This window comes from Nuphar pumila, chromosome 7 (genome assembly GCF_984573655.1).
Source record: "Nuphar pumila chromosome 7, dmNupPumi1.hap1.1, whole genome shotgun sequence".
In the NCBI taxonomy this organism is placed as follows: domain Eukaryota; kingdom Viridiplantae; phylum Streptophyta; class Magnoliopsida; order Nymphaeales; family Nymphaeaceae; genus Nuphar; species Nuphar pumila.
The window spans coordinates 37350457-37373703 of record NC_143255.1 but is presented as its reverse complement, the minus strand read 5'-3'; the positions used below and the strand labels follow the sequence as shown (position 1 = coordinate 37373703).

Sequence of the window (23247 nt, the reverse complement as noted above, 5' to 3'; positions counted from 1 at the left end):
GTTTGACTCAGTCCAAGGGAGAATTAGGTGCTAGAGCCGAGATATCAACACTAAGTGTCAACATTGGTTGGATCCGGGTTGTATCCAACCTGGATCCAACCAAAACATGGGATTGGGTTGGGTTTCAGGATCGATTGGACCCAACTCAATATATATATATATATATATATATATATATAAGGGTTGTTTGGATTTGGATCTTATAAAGATCAAAATCAAAACAAACCCAAAAACTAAGACTTAACTATTGGATCATAGTTGGATCAGATTCAACTCGGAATCTGATCCCAACTTGTGCTTTGGTGCTAGTGTTCTTAGTTGGTTTGGGTCCAAATGGACCCAAGTCCCGAATCCATTCAAGTGAGCCATGTTCTGGATTTTGTTTGGATTCAAAATGGTTTTTAGATTGGATCCATCTAACGGATCCAATCACGAGTTTAACAGGTTTTAAGCGTTCTAGATTTCATTTAGAGTTTCGGCTCTAAACTATTCTGAACTCGGATCAGATCCATTAAACGGATTCAAGTCCTTGTTATGCAGTTTTACTAGTCTGGATTCATACTGGATCCGAATACATTAACCTAAGAGATTTAGTTTAAAAAAATGAGTTTGTTAAAGTACCGTTGGGACTGGATTTTTTGGACGTCGATCCTCTGGATCCCCTATTGAGATCCAGTTAAAAAAATGAGTTTGTTTTATCTCTGTACCTTTTTAACATCCAAAAGTTCATCGATTTATCCATGGTCGATGAATTTCTCATAAAATACTGGGGATAATTTTGTAATAATTCCATAAACCCAGAAATTTTTTGTGGACTTTACATCTAAGATCCACAATTTTCAATGGAAAAATAATAATAATATTATTATTTTATAAGGTATGAACCTAGGGGCACAAACAGGTCAGATGTGGGCTAGATCCTACCATATCTGAATCCGAATTGGCAGTGCAAACAATAGATCCAAATCAGATCCGAAAAAGTAAGGTTGAATCTGAATCCGAAATGCAAGTGATAATACTGGATTCAGAAAAATTAGAAGAAAAATAAGCTATTTACATGTAAAATTTGCAATGGGATCAGATTTTGATTCCAATCAATTTTAGAACTGAATTAAAATACCGATCTTTATCCAAAAGTAATCCGATTGGACAGATTTGAATCTGATCTGAATGCACATTCAGATCTATCTTAAAGGACTGTCAGACTTGAATTAGATATTCAAACATATCCGATCCATTTGCAGCCCTATATGAAATTGGGTCTGGTTCATGTAATTCTTAAAGGACTGGTATGCTTTTTCTTATGGTGTGTCCAATCAGACCCGGTACCAGCACCAGCAAGTCAGATGATCCATCCAGGTTTGAACCAGTTCCAACATGTTGAAACTCCTCACATTAAGAAAATGGTAAAATTCATCCAAAATTTACAGTCTTTTGACTCTCACAACCCAAAACTATATTAAATTGTTGACTATCTTTGACTCAAACAATGCACCTGTTTGAGAGTTAACACCAATTCATGAAAGTGTTAAAACCATGTGATGAGCTCCCAAACATCTAGTTGGAGTTGGTAATACCATGAATGTCAACTCCATGTTTTGGCAAAACATATGGAAACCATGTTTCCATCCCAATGCAAGGCTCCCAAACACAGCCGAAATGGGTGGTGGATGTCCCTTGGATTATCCCAAAAAGAAAAGAAAAAAATCCATATTGTGAATGATTATATATCCGACCCAGATCCATAACGCTTGCATCTCTCTCTCTCTCTCTCTCTCTCTCTCTCTCTCTCTCAAAACCGAGTCTCCATCTCTCACCATCGAAACACATCGACCATCGATTGGTGAAACAGCAGCTGCTCCCTTTTGTAAGTTGGTTATTGCACCCATCGTTTGCTTAGTTTCTTGCTGCCTTCACGCGGACTTCCTTTCATCAAATCATTTTGTAGAGATTGCTAAAGGACTCCCAACATGGACCCTCTTTCTCTTGACCTATTTTTTTCAACAGAATTATATCCCAAGGATCTAGATATGTCCTGAAAGGTGCGAGTTTGCTTTCCCCACTTGGAAATTGTCCCCACCCATCTTCTTAATTTGCGTCCTCAAACGGTAAGGACCACTGAAACATCGATGCATGCGAAGCGTTTGTGGAAATGCTTCATTGAAAAATCTTATAGAGCTTCTGAAATGGTGCTACGCAATGCGTCAGGTTGATGGTTTTGGTTGTATGTCAGATATGAAGACAATGAGCTGATACAATATGGTTTGAAGTACTGTAGCTGTATTGTGTAAACAACCACAGTCATTCTTTCAGCTACCAAGTCAATTGGCTGTTAGAGATAGGAGTCTAATGACTTTATGAGGCTATCACCACGAGTTGCTCCCAACTCAATGAATTGTAATGGCCCTAGTCATTCAAGAGGACTCTACTCTCTAGTTGACTAGGTGAGAGCCTCGATTCAGTTGCTGGTGTATATTTTATCTTGGCCTGGAGATTTCTTGAGTCATCCTTCACATGAACCAGGAGGTTCAGTTGAGAATTCTCTCCACCTGACCTGTATTTTTGGCGAGTTGAGTTGATTGTAGGAATCAAGTAATAAATTTTGTTTATGACGATGTGATGAACAAGTAACAATACGTTAAGCAAAATTTTCTATGCTGTGAACGGAACACGAAAGATCTGTATGACGTATGCTACCTTGCAATTGGAGATGTTCTGGAGGGAGATATCTGTGTTATAGTTCTTGTTAGTTTCCCTTGAGCTCAATGGATAGAATGATTATCTTTCATGACAATTTAAAGTTGGGTCTTGACTTTGGTTCACCTTTGTTCGTCATCTGCTAAAATATTTGATAGTAATAACTCTATTATTTGTCTCAGGAATGCACATTCACACCATCATTCACAGTTGATGCAGCAGTGTTTTGCCTTGTAGGTCCTTGAACAAAATGCTGCAGGCACTTTCTATACCAGGGGCATGCATGTCTTATGAACGGATAACCACTTTTCAAAAAGTTCAAGCTCCTATCGTGCGCAGAGTGTCAGCTTGCTTCACACAAAAAGATGTTAAATTGGAGTATACACCATGGCTTGTTGTTGGATTAGGAAACCCGGGGAATAAGTATCATGTCACTAGGCACAATGTACATTCAGTATTCTTTTAAAAAATATGACTGTTATGTACTCATATTTAGGTCCTCATAAGTTAACAATTTTGTGATGATATTTTTAAACTAGGTTGGGTTTGAAATGATTGATCGTATTTCTCAAGAAGAAGGAATTTTATTGAATACCATACAGTCAAAAGCCCTGATAGGCATAGGTACTTCTTTATATTTTTGTTAATAACATAGAATAGTGTTATCTTTCAGTCATTTGTTCCTAGTGCCTTAGTTATTTCCTTCTTAGAAACGAAAATTTAGTTCTTAATGGAAAATTTACTGGTTTTGATATTTCTTAAGTTTATAAATAAGTTTAGGTCTTATTTGGTTGCATGGTGGGTGCAGGCTCCATTGGGGAGGTTCCAGTTCTACTAGCAAAACCTCAAACATACATGAATTTTACTGGAGAATCTGTTAGTTTTCTTGATCTTGTCCTTTGGCTCTCTACACACCTTTTTGAGTCATTTTGAATTTCCTTTCATGCCACTTTCTTTTAATGATTGCCACTAAATTTTATTAATGATTTTGGAGAGATCATCTTATTAAATCATTGATTACTTTATTAATTATTCCCACCAATCTTAGCATGCATTGTTGCCGCTGCAGACTTCTCTCAAATTTTCTATCAAGGAAGTTATCCACCATTAATTTCCTTGAATATCTCTTGTCATGAATTCTTTTGGATTTAAATGTAACTACTTTATAACTTAAGAACATGGTCTTGTTGTATGATAACAATTTGGTTACTTTTGACAGCATTTTCACAGAATGTGGTAAATATTACCTTAGTCGAATTGCCATTTGTGTTCTTCTCAAGAGGTGCATCATGAGTGGTTTATATTGGGTAAAACTGCATCATCAACACCTACATTTCGGATGTTTGCTTCATTTGATCATAAACTACTAGGGAACCTTTTTCCTATTCATGCTGTTATATGCAATTCTCAGCTGGTTTGCTAGAGATAGTATAAAAGGTTAAAATGTGAAAGCTAAAATAATCCAAAGAGAATTACTCAGTAGTATTTGGCACTGGGTTTTCAGAAGCAAATAGTTGCTTGACCATCTTGATAATACAACCCTATGAAGTAATCATTAAAAAAGATGTTGATTAGTGTTGCATCTTTGTGATGATTGTCAGTGTACAAAATCATTCGACTCTTCCATAAGATGATAATGTGGGATTCTTTCAATAAATGCATGCATAACCTAGTAAGTTGTGAAAAATGAAGGTAAGGCGATGGATGTTAATAAAAAATTGTCGCATGGAAACTTCATCTATTAGCGGGATTAGGGCTACAAAGAAGAGGAAGTTTGTGTATTTCTCCTGATTTTTGCAATCATGTTTGCAGCATATGCTAGGATGATGCCAAAAATGGGAACCTTGGGCTTTTGTAAGATATTTTATCTGGTTCCTCCATTTCCTTTATAGAGTTCATGAAATGAATACGATTCTGTATCTTTCTCTTGTGAATATATATATATATATACCTGATTCATTCTGCTATTGAACTATGTCCTGCACTATGTTACATGGGTATGGGTATGGGTATGGGTATGGGTATGGGTACGGGTACAGAGGGTATGACATGGCAATTTCAAAAAATGAGGGTACGGGGATACGGCTATATATATATATATATATATATATATATATATATATATATATATATAAAGGAGAGAGAGAGAGAGAGAGAGTTTGGGTCTGGATTATATATGGATCTATATTAGGGTCCATATTAAAAATAATTTTGTTTTGTAAGTGTAATTTTTGAAAAAAGTCTTTTTTTAGCTTCGTTGACCAGGTTTGGACCTGGTCAACGAAGCCAAGCATATGTTATAAAGGGGGAAGGCCTTCCCCTTTTTGCTCTCTCTCTCTCTCTCTCCTTATTCTCCTCCTCTTCCTGCTACCGAGGTGGGAAGGGGGAGGGTTTCGACATGAATGAAAACAAAAAAAAGAGAGAGTGTTGGTTTCGGGTTGGGTCTTAGTTGGACCCGACCCAACCCAACCCACGTACCCGTGCTGCACCCGGTACTTGTATGCTTGTCGAGCCGTGTCGACACGGGTATGTCGGCTGTTTTGCCGTGTCTATGTGACATAGGTCCCGCAGGTTCGAAATCAAGAACTTGGTTATGGTTCTGACTCTGACAACATAAAACTGAAAGTTCACCCATTGCTTTAATAGGAAAAACCTTGAGCCATGCCTCTGTTTGATTGAGATTCCATTCTTTTAAGATCATGTGGCTGCAGGAAAGAAATTAAGGGAGCTCTATTAGGGGTGTCAATGGGTCAGATCTGGTTCAGACCCAGGTGAGTCCGAACCAGAATCTGACTTTGAGGTGTGGGTACCTGGTCTGGACCCGAGTCCGATTGGGTCCGCCATAAGAAAAATCATACCCAGGTCCTATAAGAATTACATGAACCAGATGTGGTCCATGCCTGGTAAAATAATAATTTTTATCTTTTCTATATTGAAAAATCACGGGCCTTAATCAGAGTTTGGGCTGGATCTGGGTCTGGTATGAAATTTTACAAACCATTCCTGGCTCCATATGCTAATCAGACCCTTTAGATCTGAGCTGGTTTCTAATTGGACCACCTTCTTTGTCACCAAACCCTGATCCTATACGGTTTTGGTATGGGTTGGGTTCAGTTCAACCCTGTCCCATTGACACCCCTAAGCTCTATCAGGAGTTGAGCCAATATGTAACACTATCTTGATTATCAACCTTCTAATAAACAAACTTGGAGACATTTCCATCTCAATATAATTAGTGTGCAAGCCCACGGACCTCTTGGTCACTGCTGAAATTTTCTTAGGGACATAATAAAAGGAGTATTTCTTTCAATTCTGCCATTTGGTAAGTTATGCATATCAAGCTGTCCATGGCATACCCTAACAACTAATTTAGTTTAATTGATTCATGGCCTGTTTCAGATTTCAGTCTCATCTTTCATTAACCATAGAACTGTAATCCTAGTCTATTTGTCCATCATATTTCCATCTTCTATTTGTCTTATAATTTTCAGCTGTTTGATTTGTAATTTTAGAATGATGTATTTGCCTCAAACATATCACTGAATTGGATAACTTATTTTCTTGATTATTAAATGAAGGTTGGACCTCTTGCAGCTTACTATCAAGTACCAATACGCCATATCCTGCTGGTACATTTACTGTTTTGTTTCTTCTTCCTGATTTCTAAATATTGATGCATGTGCAAATGAGATTGAGGAAACTGGTTTCTGTTGAATGTTTAGATTTATGATGAGATGAGTCTACCAAATGGCATCATGAGGCTCCAGCCAAAAGGAGGACATGGACATCATAATGGGTGAGTCATCGCTAAGTTGATGTATTACTGTAGCAATGTCAGTATAGGACAACCTGAGATGTAATGAGCATTCATAAGCCACATTATTTGCCTTGTAGTGGGAAGCTTCCAAAAGAAGGCTGCATTTTATTGGTAATACCAGAGTTACCGTAAGCTTCTTAGATAGGTGGGAAGCTCGCTTCGGAAGTGCGATACTCGCTTCCGAAACTTGATGGGAATCTCGATTCTCCCATGCTTCTCCTATGCTTTCCACACACTTCATTTATTCTTCTTATATTTTTTTCACTCTACTCTTCATGTTTTTATGTGTTTTCTCTCACGCTTCGCACTCACTTCCATATGTTTTCTCTAAATTGGCAATAATCATTTTTAGATTTTGTTAAAAATTTAATTCTTACACTAGAAAATCATGAAATTTAAGAATAATCACTTTTATTTTAGTTTTTGTTTGCATTCCATTTCGATTCCCATTCAATTCTTATATTGCTTTTTTTTATTTCTCGCTTCTCGCTTCCTATACATTTTAAAATACATCGCTTCTCGCTTCCACTTTCCATATCGTTTTCCGCTTCCACTTCTTAGTCTATTAACCTTGGGTAATACTTCTCTACAGAAATTAGATTTTCGGAAATTTGCACTCATCTGCAATTTTTTTCAGTTAACAGTTTAAAGTATACATGTGAAAACCCCTCTGGTCTTTCGGCATCATATTAATGCTACAACAATCTTGTCTACATGGACAAAGGCTAAAAGGACATGAAGACACTATTCTTGTCTTTCTTTCCATTAAAATTAGCTATGTCACAAATACACTGGTACAACCTGATACTCAACATGAATTTGATAATTTTTAGGACACAAGGGGCACAGTTTTTTTTTTAACTTTTTAATCAATTTTTTTTTCAAATTTTAATAAGTACATTTTTATTGATATTTTATTAAAATTGTTTAAAAACTTTGGAAAATAATAAAATAATGGTTGTATGTGGCAGGTCATGTCATTGTGCGTCAGGTTGTGTCCCTATAGACATGGATCCTAAATGACATGTCAGTATGACATAAAAGATTAGTATATAAGGGGACAGAACGTGGGAGTAAATTGGAGGATACCTGTGACATAGGAAAAGATATAACCAGCTATTTCAAATAAGTAACTTGCATATTGATAAACATTGGCAAGGAAAGTACAACAGAAAAAAAATTATTAAATAAAAATCAGATCATACTTAACCACTTTTGAAGTACCTTGTTTTTTAACTATAGACATGAAAAGAACTGTGCAAATCTTTGATGATACTTGAGCAAATACCACAATATTTGATGTGAAGATGCTACAATTTCTATTATACGGCATAACAATTAACAAGAGATGGTCACCTATACTATTCTAACATTTGGAGGCTTCTTGGATTTAGAGTGTTTTTTATTTTCCTCTTCTCTCATAAATCCGAAGATTGTCTGAGGACTAGGATACCTTTTCTTTTAAGTAGAATGGTCACTATTTCAATGCTTAAGAGAGGGACCTATAATTATTATAGAAGTTCTATAGCTTCCTAGTCTCATTTTCCAAAATCGCCCCTAAAATTTGGAATTCCATATAAGGCCCGACCTGTAATAGCATGCAAAATTGAGGTGGTTCCAATCTTATTGTAATGCATGACCTCTATCTCTTTATTCATGGTGCTCACCCATCTTCTACCTTCTGCTACCTCAAAAGTAGATGGTTCCCTTTCAATGCTTCACTGAAGAATACCTGGTATGATATGAAAAGCCTTCATAGGATACCCAACATTGTATGGGATGTTGCTCTCTAGAAAATCTTCTCAGCACATGTTTTTGGTTCCCTTTGCACTTTGTTTGTATAATATTTGGTGTTGTAAGTTTAACAATTTTTTGCACCTTTTTTGCTGGCTTCTCTTGTTGAGATCTCCTTCTAAGGCTTCTATATATTTTCATAGGCTTCATTGCAGTTCGCTGTTTATCTGCCCCATCAGCTGCTTGGCTGCGGCCATCACTTTTAGTATCTTTATAATGAGTTCATGTTATACTGTTTTCGTTTTGACTTGCTGGTTTCATATTTTTAACATTAACACTATCGTCGGTAGTCAGCTGCTGACTTTAAGACTATGCAAGGCCCCTATAGGATTGGCTGGTACACTGTCCTCAATCTGGTGGAATAACATTGGTAGCCTTTGTTCTTTTCAGGATATCCAATCAAAATACAAGGTTTATCCTTGGGATTAAGTTTTCTTCTTTGAGAACTATCAATGAACACATAACATAAGCATCCAAAGTTCCTCAAAGTTCTATGTTCAAGAGGTTTTTCTAGAGACGACTTGTATGGTAATTTTTCATCCAGAACATCTAAAGAAAGTCTCTTAATAAAGTAAACAACATCGTGTAAAGCCTCAATCATTAGATATTTGGGAATGCCACTATGGTGCATTGTAGCCAATCTAATCTTGGTAATATGCCTATGCTTCTTTTTAGTCACTTCATTTTGTTTTAGCATGTGGGGGCATGAAATTGTTATATATATATATATGTGTGTGTGTGTGTGTTTCTAATGTATTGCCCAATAGGGGTATTTTAGTCTTTTTACACGTATTAATAGTTGTTTATTGGAAACAACTTTTTTTATTTCTTTCTTATTTTTTCTTTATTTTATTTTATTTTATTTTTGAGCTTTGGGGCCCCACTTCTTGGAGTCGTTGGGGGCCCCAACGGTCATAAATATAACCGTTGGGAGCTCTCCAACAACTCTAAGAGTGGGGAGCTCCCAATGGTCCCTCTCTCTCTCTCTTTTGTATATAAATAGGGGTGTTTCCCCTTTACATGGATCATTCCTTTTCTCTTACTTTTCAATAATACTTATTTTTGTTAGCCTTTTTGCATTGTCCCTTAGTGGATTTGTGTGTGCACTTGAAGTGCTTGTCTATTCTCTTTGTATTTGTCCATTATTGGACTTGTAAGTGTTCTACACTTTGTTGTTTGTAATTCTGCTTTATTATATGGTATCAGAGCTATTTGGGTTCTCTTGATCTTGAAAGCATTTCTTGTGGTGTTTGAAGATCGTGATAAAGGTGCTATCACTTTCTTCGTCTCAATCTTTTTCTTATCATCATGGAACATGAATCAAGAGTGGAGCTCTCCTTCAAACTTAATGGATTCAACTACTTGACGTGGGCTTCGGCTATAAAAAATCATTTTAGAGGAAAAAAACTTTGGGGTTTTGTGATGGGAACCTCTCTTGAACCATCGTTGAAGCTCACCAAAGTTGAAGGAGGTGTTGAAAAAGCTCTCATTGGGGATGATCGTATTAAAGTCATCAATGATCATTAAATAGAGGTAGAGGATTGAGAAAGTAACCATGCCAAAATTTTAGCATGGTTTATGAACAATGGTGACATAAAAATATGTGCCAACATTGCTAAATTTAAAATAGCCAATGAAGCTTGGTTCTTTCTTTAGGGTATGTATATCCAAAAGGATCTTGCTAGACAATATTTTTGTCAAGATAAAATTAGATCCACTAAGTAAGGGGACATGTGTGTCCGGGATTACTTTAGCATTTTATTTCCTCTATGGGATGAATTAGCTTTTCTTGAACCTAAATGGGTGGCTCCCAAAGATATTGAAATGAGAAGAAAGCAAATTGAGAATGAACACTTTTTTAAATTTATTTATGGTCTAAGACTGAAATTTGAACAAGTGAGGGCTTCTCTCCTTCGTAGGACCAAAACTATGCCTATTGAAGATGCTCTTGTCGAGGTATATCAAGAAGAAACCCGTCTTGGCATGATCCATAAGAATGATGATGTTTTCGTCGTTACTAGGCCGGGTTCCAATGTAAAAACCTATAAGCCATCCCACTTTGTAAAACCAAATAACTATGGTAATGGGTCCAACTATAATAGTGGATATAGGAAGGGAGTCACTTGCTATCATTGTAATGAACCAGGGACACATTAAACCAGTATGTCCTAAGCTTAAAGGTAAGATTGCTTTTGTTGGAGAAATCACACCTAAGAAAGAAGAAGCAAGCAAAAATGGAGAAGATATTAAAGACACACTTAATCAAATATCGGAAGCACTTCAACAACTTCTCAAATCCTCCTCCACTTCGGGTGCCGCCATTGCATCTTCCTCATCTCTTCTAGGTATGTGGATTCTTGATTCGGGTGCTTCCTTTCATATGACACCTTATAAAAATGTTCTTTCCAAAGTTTATAATAATCCTACTTTATCTTATGTTTCAACGGCTGATGGAACTTCTTTAAAAATAGAAAGTATTGGAACACTTGATTCAAAACATTTTCAAAATTTTTTGGTTCCAAAAATAAAAGTGGTTCCAAAATTAAATTTAATTTTTTTTCATTTCTCAAATTTCTGATCATGGTTACAAAGTTTCTTTCTCACCTAAAGATTGCACCGTGCAGGATCTCCAGTCAGAGAAGCTTATTAGGCAAGGCCATAGGAGAGACAATATTTATTTTATGGACTTTTTGTCTCTTCCACCCAAGTCATTTTGTAATTTTGTAAATGTCAAAAGTATTGATATTTGGCATAAGAGACTTGGCCACCCTAGATTTTTAAAGATGTCTCTTTTTTTCTTTTTTAGGAAATGCATGTAATGAAAAAGACATAACTTATAAAGATTGCATTTTTGAAAAAATGAAAGCAATTCCTTAGCTTTTCAAAGATGTCTTTTTTTTTCTTTTTTAGGAAATGCATGTAATGAAAAAAAGACAACTTATAAAGATTACATTTTTGAAAAAATGAAAGCAATTCCCTTTCCTTAAAGAACTTTGGTTTCTACACGACCTTTTGAATTAGTACATTAAGATGTATGGGGTCCCTCACCTATCATATCAAAAGGAGGTTACTCATATTATGTTATTTTTGCTAATGATTTTACTAGATAGACATGGATTTATTTTCTAAAAAATAAATCCGATGTGTTTTCTTTTTTTAAAGAATTTCATATAATGATTAAAAATCAATTCCTAAGCAACCTTTTTATTCCTAAATTGGATTCGGGAGGAGAATATATCTTTAATGATTTTCAAAATTACTTAAAACAAAATAGAATTTGTTATCAAAGGTCTTGTCCTAGAACTTCGCAACAAAATGGGTTAGTGGAAAGAAAGCTTAGACATATAATAGAGACCACTTGGACTTTTAATTTTCAAGGATGTTCCAAAAGAGTTTTAGGCCGAAGCCGTTCTAACCTCAACTTAATTAATAGAACTCATTCGTCCTCATTAAATAATGTTTTTCTATTTGAAAAACTTTTTAAAATGACTCTCGATTTTAAAAGACTAAGAATCTTTGGTTGTAGGTGTTATGTTTTTACTCATAAAAATAATAAACTATCCCTAAAAGTCATTGAGTGTATTTTCTTAGGCTATGGAGAAAATAAAAAAAGATATCGATGTTTTGATCCAATAAATAACAAACTTTATGTTTCAAAAGACGTTACTTTTCTTGAAAATCAAAATGGGTTTGATAGCAAAGAACCAAGAGAAAAAATTGATTATTCATTTCTATTTGATTTAGTACCAAGAAATGATGAGTCTAACTCTATTGAGGTATTTGAATCTTTTGACAATGGCTCTAGTAGTGAGCATCCCCTTGATGATAAGGATAGTGTACATGAGAATTTGGATGAACATGTATCAAATGATGCACATGTATATACTGGACGGTGTGAAGGTAATCATCCATGTGCTCTTGACAAGTTCTCTCAAAACATATCTGTAGAAGAATCCCAACCTCAAAACATATTTGTAGAAGAATCCCAACCTAGAAAATCAAATTGTATCTCTAGTGCACCAAGTAGATTTGTATTATATGACTCATTCTCTCCAAACTTTAGAGCATGTTTAATAACTCTTCACTCTTATCATGAACCATCTCATTATGATGATGCTAAACAATACCTTCATTTGAATGAAGCAATGGAATTTAAACTTAATGCTCTTAAGAAAGCCAACACTTAGAAAAATAGTTGATCCTCTCTTAGGCAAGAAACCTATATGATATAGATGGGTGTTTAAAGTTAAAACCAAAAGTGATGGATCATTAGAAATGTTAGTTGCCATAGAGTATGCTCAAAAATATGGAATAGATTATGAGGAAACCTTTGCCCCAGTAGCACGAATGACAAGTGTTCGAGCTCTCATTGCCATTGCGTCTATTAAACAACGACCTATTTTCCAATTAGATGTTAAAAATGCTTTTTTGAATAGAGTGCAATAAAATAGTGATCTTCCACAAAAACTTACAATAAGTGTATTGAAGACACTACAATCACAACCCACAAAAGGGCATAAATGAAAGAACACAAGATAAAATAATAAACTTTATTTCTTATGAAAATGCTTAAGAAGCGTTTATTACAAAGGAGAGGGGATCACCCCTATTTATACAAAAAGAGAGTGGGGGAGAAGAGCTCTTAATGAGCTCTTCTCAAAGAGTCGTTGGAGCTAGTCCAACGACTCTATTTATATCCGTTGGACTAGCTCCAATGACTATAAAGCTAGTCAAGATCTAAGTAGATCTTGACCAGTTAAAACGTCTAGTTCAAATTGAATTAGACAAAAATAAAAAAGACAAAAAGAAAAGAAATGATAAAATAATAAATAAATTATTATATTATATATTTATATTTTTAACACTCTCCTTCAAACTTACGAAACAATGAGCGAAAGTTTGTTTAAAAGGAAATGATATCTAGGAGCAGCGAGAGATTTGGTGAAGAAATCTGCTAATTGATATTCTGATATGGCAGATCAATGGTTCCATGTAGATACTCCTTTCTGACATAGTGACATTCCATTTCAATATGTTTGGTGTGTTCATGAAATGTTCGGTTGCTGGCAATATAGATCACACTCTTGTTGTTAATGCACATGCGTGAAGCTTATGTCACTTCAACTCCCATGTCAACTAGCAGACGTCTAAGCCAAACTACTTCCATTGTCGTGGTGGTCATGGCTCGGTATTCAACTTTGGTGGATGAAAGAGAGACCTTCTGCTGCTTTTTGCACCACCACAAAATCAAGGATTCACCTAAGAAAACATAAAAACCAATGGTTGAGTGCCTGTTATTGGGATCACCTCTCCAGTCATCTTTAGTATAAGCAATTAAATCTAATGAAGATGAAGCAGACAAAGAAGAGGCCTCGTGAAGGGGAGGACTTAATGTATCTAACAATACGCAAAACTACTCCCATGTGAACAAAAGTGAGAGCGTACTGAAACTGTCTAACTGTGTATACAACGTGTGCTATGCCAGGTCTAGTAATGAAAATATAGGAAAGTGCTCCAATAAGCTGTCTATAAGGAGTGGAATCATCAAGAGGTTTTCCATCATCGATTCTCATTTTGATGTTAACAACTTCTGAAGTATCCACTTTCTTATCATTTATAATTCCAGACTTGAAAACAATATCAAAAGCAAATTTAGATTGAGATAATAAATACCCACGAGGGGAATAAAAAACTTCAATTCCTAAGAAATATCTCAATAAACCTAAATCAGTCATTTCAAAATGATTTTTAAGAAGTTTTTTAATGTTTTCAACTTCCTGTTTGTCGCCTCCGATGATGATCATGTCATCCACATAGAGAAGAAGAATAATAATTCTTGCATCAAAAAAAATAATAAATAAAACAGTGTCAGTCAAACAAGATCTAAATCCAATATCAAGCATAACATAAGTAAACCTGTCATACCAGGCTTTTGGTGCCTGTTTAAGACCGCAAAGAGCCTTTTCTAAACGAAGATCTTTACTCTTAGAGATACTAATACCAGGTGGTGCTTTTATATAAACTTCTTCAACTAAATTTTCATTGAGAAAAACATTCTTGACATCTATTTGAAATATGAACCATTTTCTAATAGAGGCTAAGGCTATTAGTGTTATGACAGTGGTCATTTGGGCAACTGGAGCAAAAGTTTCTTCGTAGTCGATGTCATACTCTTGAGCATACTCCTTGGCCACTAATCTGACTTTATACCTTTCAAGAGTTTCATCACTTTTGGTTTTAACTTTGTAAACCCACCGACAACATATAGGTTTCTTGCCTAGAGAAATATCTTGAATAGTCCAAGTGTTAGCCTTTTCTAATGCTTTCAATTCTGCCTTCATAGCTTCTACCCACTCTGTATGGTTTTTGGCTTGAGTATAGGATGACGACTCTACATATGACTGTATTAATGCAATAAATGCCTTATATGTAGGTGAAAAAGATTCGTAGGACACAAATTTTTCGTAAGGTTTAGAAATTCTGGATGACATTCTGGTTTGTACTTCGGTGTATTTTTTCAATGCACATGGAAGATTGGATTCTCTACGTCTTGAATATTGTAAATTGGTGTCCCTATGGGTTTGCTCTTCATTAGCAACATTATGTTCAGAATCATTAATACCTTGGCCCTTGTCTAAATCGTATTCATGGTTATAATCATCAGATTTCAAAGTCAAATCTATAAAAAAAGAATATTCGGTTACTTCTTAGGTTTTTTTTTTTTTAAAAAAACTTTTCTTTTTCAAAAAAGATACATTTCTTGATATATGCAATTTTTCATTTTTAAAATCAAAACACCTATAGCCTTTTTTGTTATTTGCATAACCTAAAAAAGCACAAGGAATGGCAGATGGGGAGAGTTTATCATTCTTGTTGGTAAAAACAAAACCTTTGCATCCAAAGACTTAATCTAGAGCAATCAAGAGATAATTTGAAAAGTTTCTCAATTGGAGTTATATTTTTCAAAAAAGAAGATGACATTCAGTTAATGAGATAGGTAGCAGTTAGGATAGTTTCTGCCCAAAACTCTTTTGAAACTTGATTTACTATTAATAAAGTCCTAGTGGTTTCCATAATGTGTCAAATTTCTTTTCTTCTCTTCTTTTTAACTTAAGACATTGAGGCTTATAGTACCCCGGTTAATGACAGTGTTGGCAAATGACTTTTCTTTTGTCAAAATCACTATTTTGTCTATCAAAGTGAGGTGGCTTATTAGTGCGTACATAATTAATTCTTCTTGAGTCTTCATCATGCTTTGGAGAATTCTTCTTGAGTCTATTTTCCTCCATAATTAATTCTTCTATAATGTCAATGATAGAGGGAACCTTTCCTCGATGTAAAAGAACCGATTTGGTTGTTTCAAATTCCAGCGTTAAACCATTTATAAATTGATAAAAGTGTTCCATATCGAGTTGTTTTGGCGAAACTCGATGGGATAATGCTATTTTAGCTCAAAGCCAACTCTTCTCAAAGTTCAAATAACTCATTATAATATTCTCTAATACTTTTATCCTTTTGAGTCAAAGTCCGAACTTTGTCTTACAAATTGCACACATGTGCAATATCTCTAAGGGAATACATATTTCTAAGATATTCCCAAGCTTTATTGGCATGCTCAAATTTGGCTAGACTAGAGCATTTCTTGATGTCAACACTATTAATTGACCATGACATAATTTTGGCATGCCCTATCCTCCGTTCTTTTCATTTTTTCTTATAGGTAGCCAAAGCCTTACTTTTCTCTCTTTCCGTGAGAGATACTTTTTTTTCTTTCTTAATTTTTGTGAGAATTAGTTTTGGTTCCGGATCGAAACCATCAACTATACCCCACAACCCTTTTCTCCAAATGTGGTGCTTTATGATTGAAGCCCGCCCACATCGCATAGTTGGTGTCATTTAACTTCATGGGCTTGATGGCGACTTTATCATTGTCATCCATCTTTACAAGGGTAAGAAAAAAAAAAGAAAGGAAATGGGAAGAGAAAAGAAAGAAAAGGAAAAGAAATAAGAACAAAATAAAAACGAGAGGAAGGGAAAAGAACACAATCACGAATTTGCATAGTCAATCTCTCCTCCAAACGTCTTCTTTCTTCAATGAGGGTTGCACAAAAAACACTTGAATCACGAACAAGAGGATGAATCACCCTTTGCTAAGGAGGCACAAAAAACAAGGTGAAAACTCTTCAAGATTTAGAAGCTTCCAAGCTCTGATACCATGTAATGAAATGGTGGTCTTCCACAAAAGCACAAATGCTTACAATAGGTGTCTATTGGAGACACTATAATCACAACTTACAAAAGGGCATAAATGGAAGAACACAAGATAAAAATAATAAACTTTATTTCATATGAAAATGCTTAAGAAGCATTGATTACAAAGGAGAGGGGATCACCCCTATTTATATAAGAAGAGAGTGGGGGAGAAGAGCTCTTCTCAAAGAGTCATTGGAGCTAGTCTAGCTCCAACGACTATAAAGCTAGTCAAGATCTAAGTAGATCTTGACTAGTTAAAAAGTCTAGTTTAAACTGAACCAAACAAAAATAAAAAGATAAAAAGAAAAGAAAAAATAAAATAAAAATAAAAAATAAATATATTATTATATTATATATTTATATTTTTAACATGGAGAACTTGGTGAGGAAGTTTACATGGAACCTCCTCTAGGGGTGAATTTAAATGAAAAAGTTTTAAAACTTAAAAAGGCCTTGTATGGTCTTAAACAAACTCCTAAAGCTTGGTATGACAAATTTAATAATGTTTTGATTAATTTAGGATTTCTTTCTTGTTATACTGACACTTCTCTCTTTGTCAAGAAAACAAATACTATAATTGTGATTATTCTTCTATATGTTGATAATATGAACATCACAAGAAACAATAAAGGAGTTATTGAAATTAAATCAATCTTAAAGAAAACTTTTGATATGTCTAACTTGGATTTCTTGAGATATTTTTTAGGCATTGAAGTGGCCTACTCCCCTAGAGGATATATTCTCTCTCAAATGAAATTAGCTATTGACATATGTGCTAAGTCGGGAGTTTCAGATGAAATGAAGGTAGAGACCCCAAAAGTCATAAATGTTAAATTAAGACTCAAAGATGGTGTATTGCTTGAATATCCTACTCCATATCGTCAATTAATTGGATCTCTCACTTACGTCTCCATCACCCAACCTGATATTGCTCATGTTGTTCATGCGGCCAACTAGTTTCAGCATGCCCCTACCATAGTGCACATGGCAACAGTAATGGGGATTGTGTGATACATTAAAAACATCATTTTGAAAGGTTTTTTTTAATCATCTTCCTCTTCTTTTGATTTAACTGCTTATATTGATGCCGACTTGGGAGGTAATCCAAATGATAGAATCTCAACTATTAGTTTTTGTATTTTTTTTATAAGATTTGTTGATTTTTTGGAGGTGCAAGAAACAACAAAAAATATCTCTATCCTCAATTGAAGCCGAATATTGTATAATGGCTATAACGACAATGGAGATTGTGTGACTTAAAAGTCTTCTCAGTGATATGGGTATCATCGTCTCAACACCATCGAAGATGTGTTGTGACAATAAAAGTGCAATTTATATTGCAAGCAATTACACCTTTCATGAGTGCACAAAGCATATTGAGATGGATTGTCATTATATTCGTAATGAATATCTAAGAGAAACTATTACATTGCCATATATTACTGCGGAGTATCAGTTGATCGACTTCTTCACCAAAGCTCTTCCTACTCCTTGTTTTCTCTTTCTCTTTAGCAAACTTTCGGTTCTTTTCCCGTAAAGTTTGAGGGGCAGTGTTTATATATATATTGCCCGATAGGGGCATTTTTAATCTTTTTGCATGTATTAATAGTTGTTTATTAAAAACAACTTTTTTATTTCTTTCTTATTTTTTCTTTTTTTCTTTTCTTTTATTTTCTTTTCTTTTTGAGCTTTGGGGCCCCGCTTCTTGGAGTCGTTGGGGCCCCAATGGTCATAAATATGATCGTTGGGAGCTCCCCAACAACTCTAAGAGTGGGGAGCTCCCAAGGGTCCCTCTCTCTCCCTTTTGTATATAAAAATCATTCCTTTTCTCTCACTTTTTCAATAATACTTATTTTTGTTAGCCTTTTGAAATGCTTGTCTATTCTCTTTGTATTTGTCCATTGTTGGACTTGTAAGTGTTCTACACTTTGTTATTTGTAATTCTGCTTACTTCATTACAGAAATTTGGTGCTTGATCTCATCAATTAGTAGGTAGCTTTGAAAATCACAAGATTGACCTGTCTGACATATGTTTGACTATGTCCAGGAAGTGCCCTGGTGTTTCATATGTTGTGTCAACATGGAATATCCATGCTAAGTGAAGAGTGTGTGACATAGCAGGCAACAAAATAGACCTAGACTTGACGCACTAGAACTCATAAAAGAATTTGTGGGTACCTACAAGTCTTTTAGATTGTGCAAACCATGGTTGCCAGTTGAGGAAGCGATACGGGAAGCGGGAGCGGGAAGCGAGGCACTTTCAAAATTTTAGGAAGCGGGGAAGCGTGGGACCACTTAGGAGCGATTCGGGAAGTGTCTCGGAAGCGACCTAGGAAGCGTCTCGGAAGCGACCTAGGAAGCGTCTCGGAAGCGAGGGGGAAGCGAAAAAATAAAAATAAAAAAATACAAAATACAAAAAAATTGAAAAAAACAGGGGGAGCGAGGGGGAAGCGTGGGGGAAGCATGATGGGAAACACGCTTCCCATTAAAGGGAAGCGCGTCCCCCATTAAAGGGGGACACGTCCCCCATTAAAGGGAAGCGCGCTTCCCAAAAAAGGGGGACGCTTCGGAAGCGCGACGTTTCGCGCTTCCGAAGCGCGCTTCCCCTTTTAGCTAGGCGCTTTCGGTAACCCTGGTGCAAACCCTAGAACTAAAGATGCAAGATTGACCTGTCTGACGTATGTTTGACTATGTCCAGGAAGTGCCCTGGTATTTCATGTGTTGTGTTCAACATGGAATATCCATGCTAAGTGAAGCGTGTGTGACATAGCAGGCAACAAAATAGACCTAGACTTGACCCACTAGAACTCATAAAAGAATTTGTGGGTACCTATAAGTCTTTTAGATTGTGCAAACCCTAGAACTAAAGATGTTTCCTTCTTAGGTGTCAGCTCTATTTGGTGGTGTAGATGATTAGAGCTTTGTAATGCTCCGATACCATGTTCCATGTTGAGCTCCTACGTCTTGGGTACCTGAAATAAGGGTTAGACAGCAAGAAATGGAGAATAGAAGAAAAAAATGAAGAGACGGTGAGTAGAAGAGAGAGAGAGAGAGAGAGAGAGAGAGAGAGAGAGAGCACCCAAAAACTATCAACCCTCTCCCTTTTTTGTTATTAATGCATGGGCCTTACAGTTACATGACAAAAATGCCCTATTAACAAGAGCTATAGACAGTACACAAAAAGGGAACTAGTCAACTCGTTGTCAACCTTGTCAACTTGAAAACATGACAAAAATAGACTTTATTTTGTAACAGCAAGTTTATTTAGTGTTTCAATTTATTCCATAACTGTCATGTTTCAAATAAAATTCAGCATCGACTTTACAAGAGTTAACTTTTATGCTTTTCTTTCTCACATAAAACTTTAATTCACATCTCTTTCTTTTTATCTTATTTATAGTCTTCTCATATACAAGTAACTTCAAGTAATTAACACCTTGGGCTTTTTCTTACTGTCATTCTCCATGTTATTGTTCAAATGACTTTAAATGAGTAATTCAATAATCATTCTTTTGATGTTGCACACTCTCCAGTCTCCATTTAGATGAATAATTCAATAATATTTGCTTTGATATTGCTCTATCATTTCCCAATACTAATAACCATAATGTATTCATATTAGAATGATTTTGAGATTCTTCCAGACTGGCATTATCTTATCATTGGCCTTTGTTACAGAATGAAGAGCGTTGTGGACCATTTGGATGGTTGCCGACAATTTCCTAGATTGTGTATAGGTTAGTCAATGCTGTCTTTTGCTATTCTTTGTGCTCTTGGGTTATCATTATCTGAGGACTAAACTAAATCCTAGAATCCTGGTGAACTTTTGCAGGAATTGGGAACCCACCAGGGGCCATGGATGTCAAAGCTTTCCTACTTCAGAAATTTAATTCTGAGGAGCGTGAGCAGGTACTAGGTTCTTTTGCTTCTCCCATGCATGTGGCCACATGCACACACATATAGCTACCAGACCAGGTTTGACCTGAGTTATTGATGCACCTGGTCCCAGAAAAACTTGCCTAATCCAAGCATGCCAGATTCGTGACCACCCCCACCTATGTAACATGGACTCTTCTAACAAAGCAATGCACCTCACACCCACACCCACACCGATGTGGGTGCGACACTTGGACACAGCTTTCTTTGTGTTAAGTGAAGTCAACCACATAAGTTCATTTTTGTCTAAAAGTGGATTCAGTTAACCCTAACCAAGTCCAGTTTTATATATATATATATATATATATATATATATATATATATATATATATATATATATATATATATATATATATATATTCCTAGCAAATAGACCATGCCGAATGCATCTGCAGGGTTATATTTGCAAAAAAAAGCGACGAAAATGCCTAGTTCATACCAGCAAACATATTTTGCTGGTAAACATATTTCAGTTTCCCTATATATATTCACACCTCCGCACCCAAAGTTTTTGAAATTGCCATGTCGCACCCTCCGCACCTGCACCGGTATCCTCATCTGCACCCACACTTAGTGACAGCCCCCCACGTATGAGAGACAAGTGAATGTTAAAAGAATCCAATGTTTCAAATAGAAAATTCAAAATAATCAACTAACCCCACGATGGTTGTAGGAGCTATCAATATCCATTTTTGCCTTAAGACATAATTTGCATATCTTCGTGCTTTAAGTATCTAATTTCATGAGAGAGTTTTATTCCATATTTCAGAAGTCAGCTAACATAGGTACACTCATTTGTCTTGAGTAGGTGGATGAAGCCATCAAACAAGGAGCGGCAGCAGTAAGAACCCTCATCTTGAGAGGATTTGATGACAGTATCAACAGATTTAATCTTGGTCAGAAATACAAGTATCACAAAGTCTGAATGAGAAGAGGTGCCCTTCTTGAGGAAGGTTTATGTGTAAAATATGCAGATAATGGTGGGTAGTGTATGAAATGTTACGCTGTTGTCCTGTGCAACTGTGGGAGAGAGAGAGAGGCCTTATCTGCATTTTGACTCAATGTGTGTGTCTGTGAAGAAATTCTGGTATCACCAGATGGAAGGATCAAAGCCACATTCATGGGCCAACAGTTTTTCTGGTGTTCGTCCGTGCAAACATGTACGTGGGTTCTCAGCTCGAAGAGAGATTAACTGAAAATTTTGTATTGTGGGTAAATGAAAATTATTTGCATGTATTCCACAGTTGTAGCAGTAACAATGCAATCTGGTATATAAATGTAGCACTCTGCAATCCAATAAAATGAGTCAGGGACATGGATATGTATGACAAAGACCCAGTGAAGTCATCAGCACGTCTTGTTTATTATGCATGATGATTGTCAGACAGACAGTGTCGACTTGGCCTCTTGGTAAAGTCATTTAGTTGAATTTGCTTTGTCAGAAGCTTGACCATGTCTTGTTTCATCAAATTTGAATCTTTTAAGGGAAAGATCACAATTTGACTATTTTAAAGGAAAGATCACGAAGGAATACAGTTAATTCAGGTAGTCTCCTGATTCTCCATTCTCCCAGCAATGTGGTGTGCAGATTTATGTAAAAAACATGTGGCACCCGAGATGTTTTCTTCAGTTATGCCAGTCTTAAAAGTGTTGGTCGGAAGGGTCATGTAAGTTTATGCACAACCAGAATTTATTTGCTATGTTAGTGGATTGACAGATGTATAACCCAGTTTTTTAAGTCTCAAATTTAAGGGGTCTGCCGTGTAAAAATGTCTACAAAGAGACAATACGCATACACGCACAAATACTTTGAAAAAGATGTGCACAAAGGCACTCACACAACACTTCAACAAATACTCACAAAAGCATAAAAATAAGCCAACATGCACAAAGGCATGTATCTATTGAAAGAGAGCAATGTGTGAGAAGATTTTTAATACAATGGGAAAACACCTCTATTTATACAAGTGCTAAAGGAATCACCTTGGGGCTCCCAAAGGAGTCGTTGGGAGCCCCCAACAACTCTATTGGGAGGCCCCCAAGGTGATGACAAAGACATAAAAAAAAGAAAATAAAAAAATGAAATAGAAAAAGAAAGGAAAAAAATAAAAAATGAAAATGCAAGCATATTCCAAGTGAAATATGCATAAAATTAGAAATTATAGAAATACCCTTTTCAGGTATTATGATTAATACACACACACACACACGTACAATGGGATCTTTGGGTTTACATTTTAACCCCCCCCCCCTCAAACTTACAGTGTGATGACCACAAGTTTGCCAAGAAAGAAGTGAAATCTCGGTGAACAAAGTGCTTTAGTGAAAAAGTCTGCCAATTGATATTCATACGTCATATACGGGAGATCAATGACCTTCTTCAAGTGTTCCTCCCTGACATAATGACAGTTCATCTCTATATGTTTTGTTCGCTCATGGAAAGTGTGATTCTTGGCAATATAAATTGCACTTTTGTTATCGTAGCATAACTTTGTTGGTTCTCCAATGTAAACTTTCATATCTTCTGGAAGACGTCAAATCCATACAATTTTCATGGTGATAGACGTCATGGCTCTATATTTTGCTTCGGTGGAGGATAAAGAGACCTTCTGTTGCTTTTTACATTTCCAAGAAAAATCAATGACTCACCTAAGAAAACACAAAAACCAGTGGTAGAGTGACGATTATTATGGTCACCTCCCCAATCTGAGTCAATATAAGCAATTAACTTTAATTCAGAAAAGGAAGAC

General features: G+C 35.8%; 1 protein-coding gene across 2 annotated transcripts; it reads left to right on the top strand.

Annotated features, from left to right (window-relative positions):
- Positions 1–1776: 1776 nt before the first annotated feature.
- Positions 1777–21799, top strand: LOC149831948 (chloroplastic group IIB intron splicing facilitator CRS2-B, chloroplastic-like). 2 transcript variants are annotated; one of them, XM_090012313.1, is made up of 9 exons: positions 1777–1867; positions 2935–3142; positions 3237–3321; positions 3506–3573; positions 6276–6326; positions 6420–6493; positions 20240–20298; positions 20394–20470; positions 21306–21799. In XM_090012313.1, the coding sequence occupies exons 2-9, from the start codon at positions 2948–2950 to the stop codon at positions 21420–21422; spliced, it is 726 nt and encodes a 241-aa protein (XP_089868439.1). In that variant the 5' UTR covers positions 1777–1867; positions 2935–2947; the 3' UTR covers positions 21423–21799. The 2 variants fall into 2 exon arrangements, with proteins under 2 accessions (XP_089868439.1, XP_089868438.1); XM_090012312.1 differs by having other exon boundaries at positions 1780–1867; positions 2880–3142.
- The last annotated feature ends 1448 nt before the right edge of the window (positions 21800–23247 follow it).

Coding starts and splice junctions, on each gene's coding strand:
- LOC149831948 (XM_090012313.1), top strand. CDS start 2,948: ATGCTGCAGGCACTTTCTATACCAGGGGCATGCATGTCTTATGAACGG. Junction 3,143..3,236: donor ATCATGTCACTAGGCACAAT/GTACATTCAGTA, acceptor TTTTTAAACTAG/GTTGGGTTTGAAATGATTGA. Junction 20,299..20,393: donor ATTTCCTAGATTGTGTATAG/GTTAGTCAATGC, acceptor GAACTTTTGCAG/GAATTGGGAACCCACCAGGG.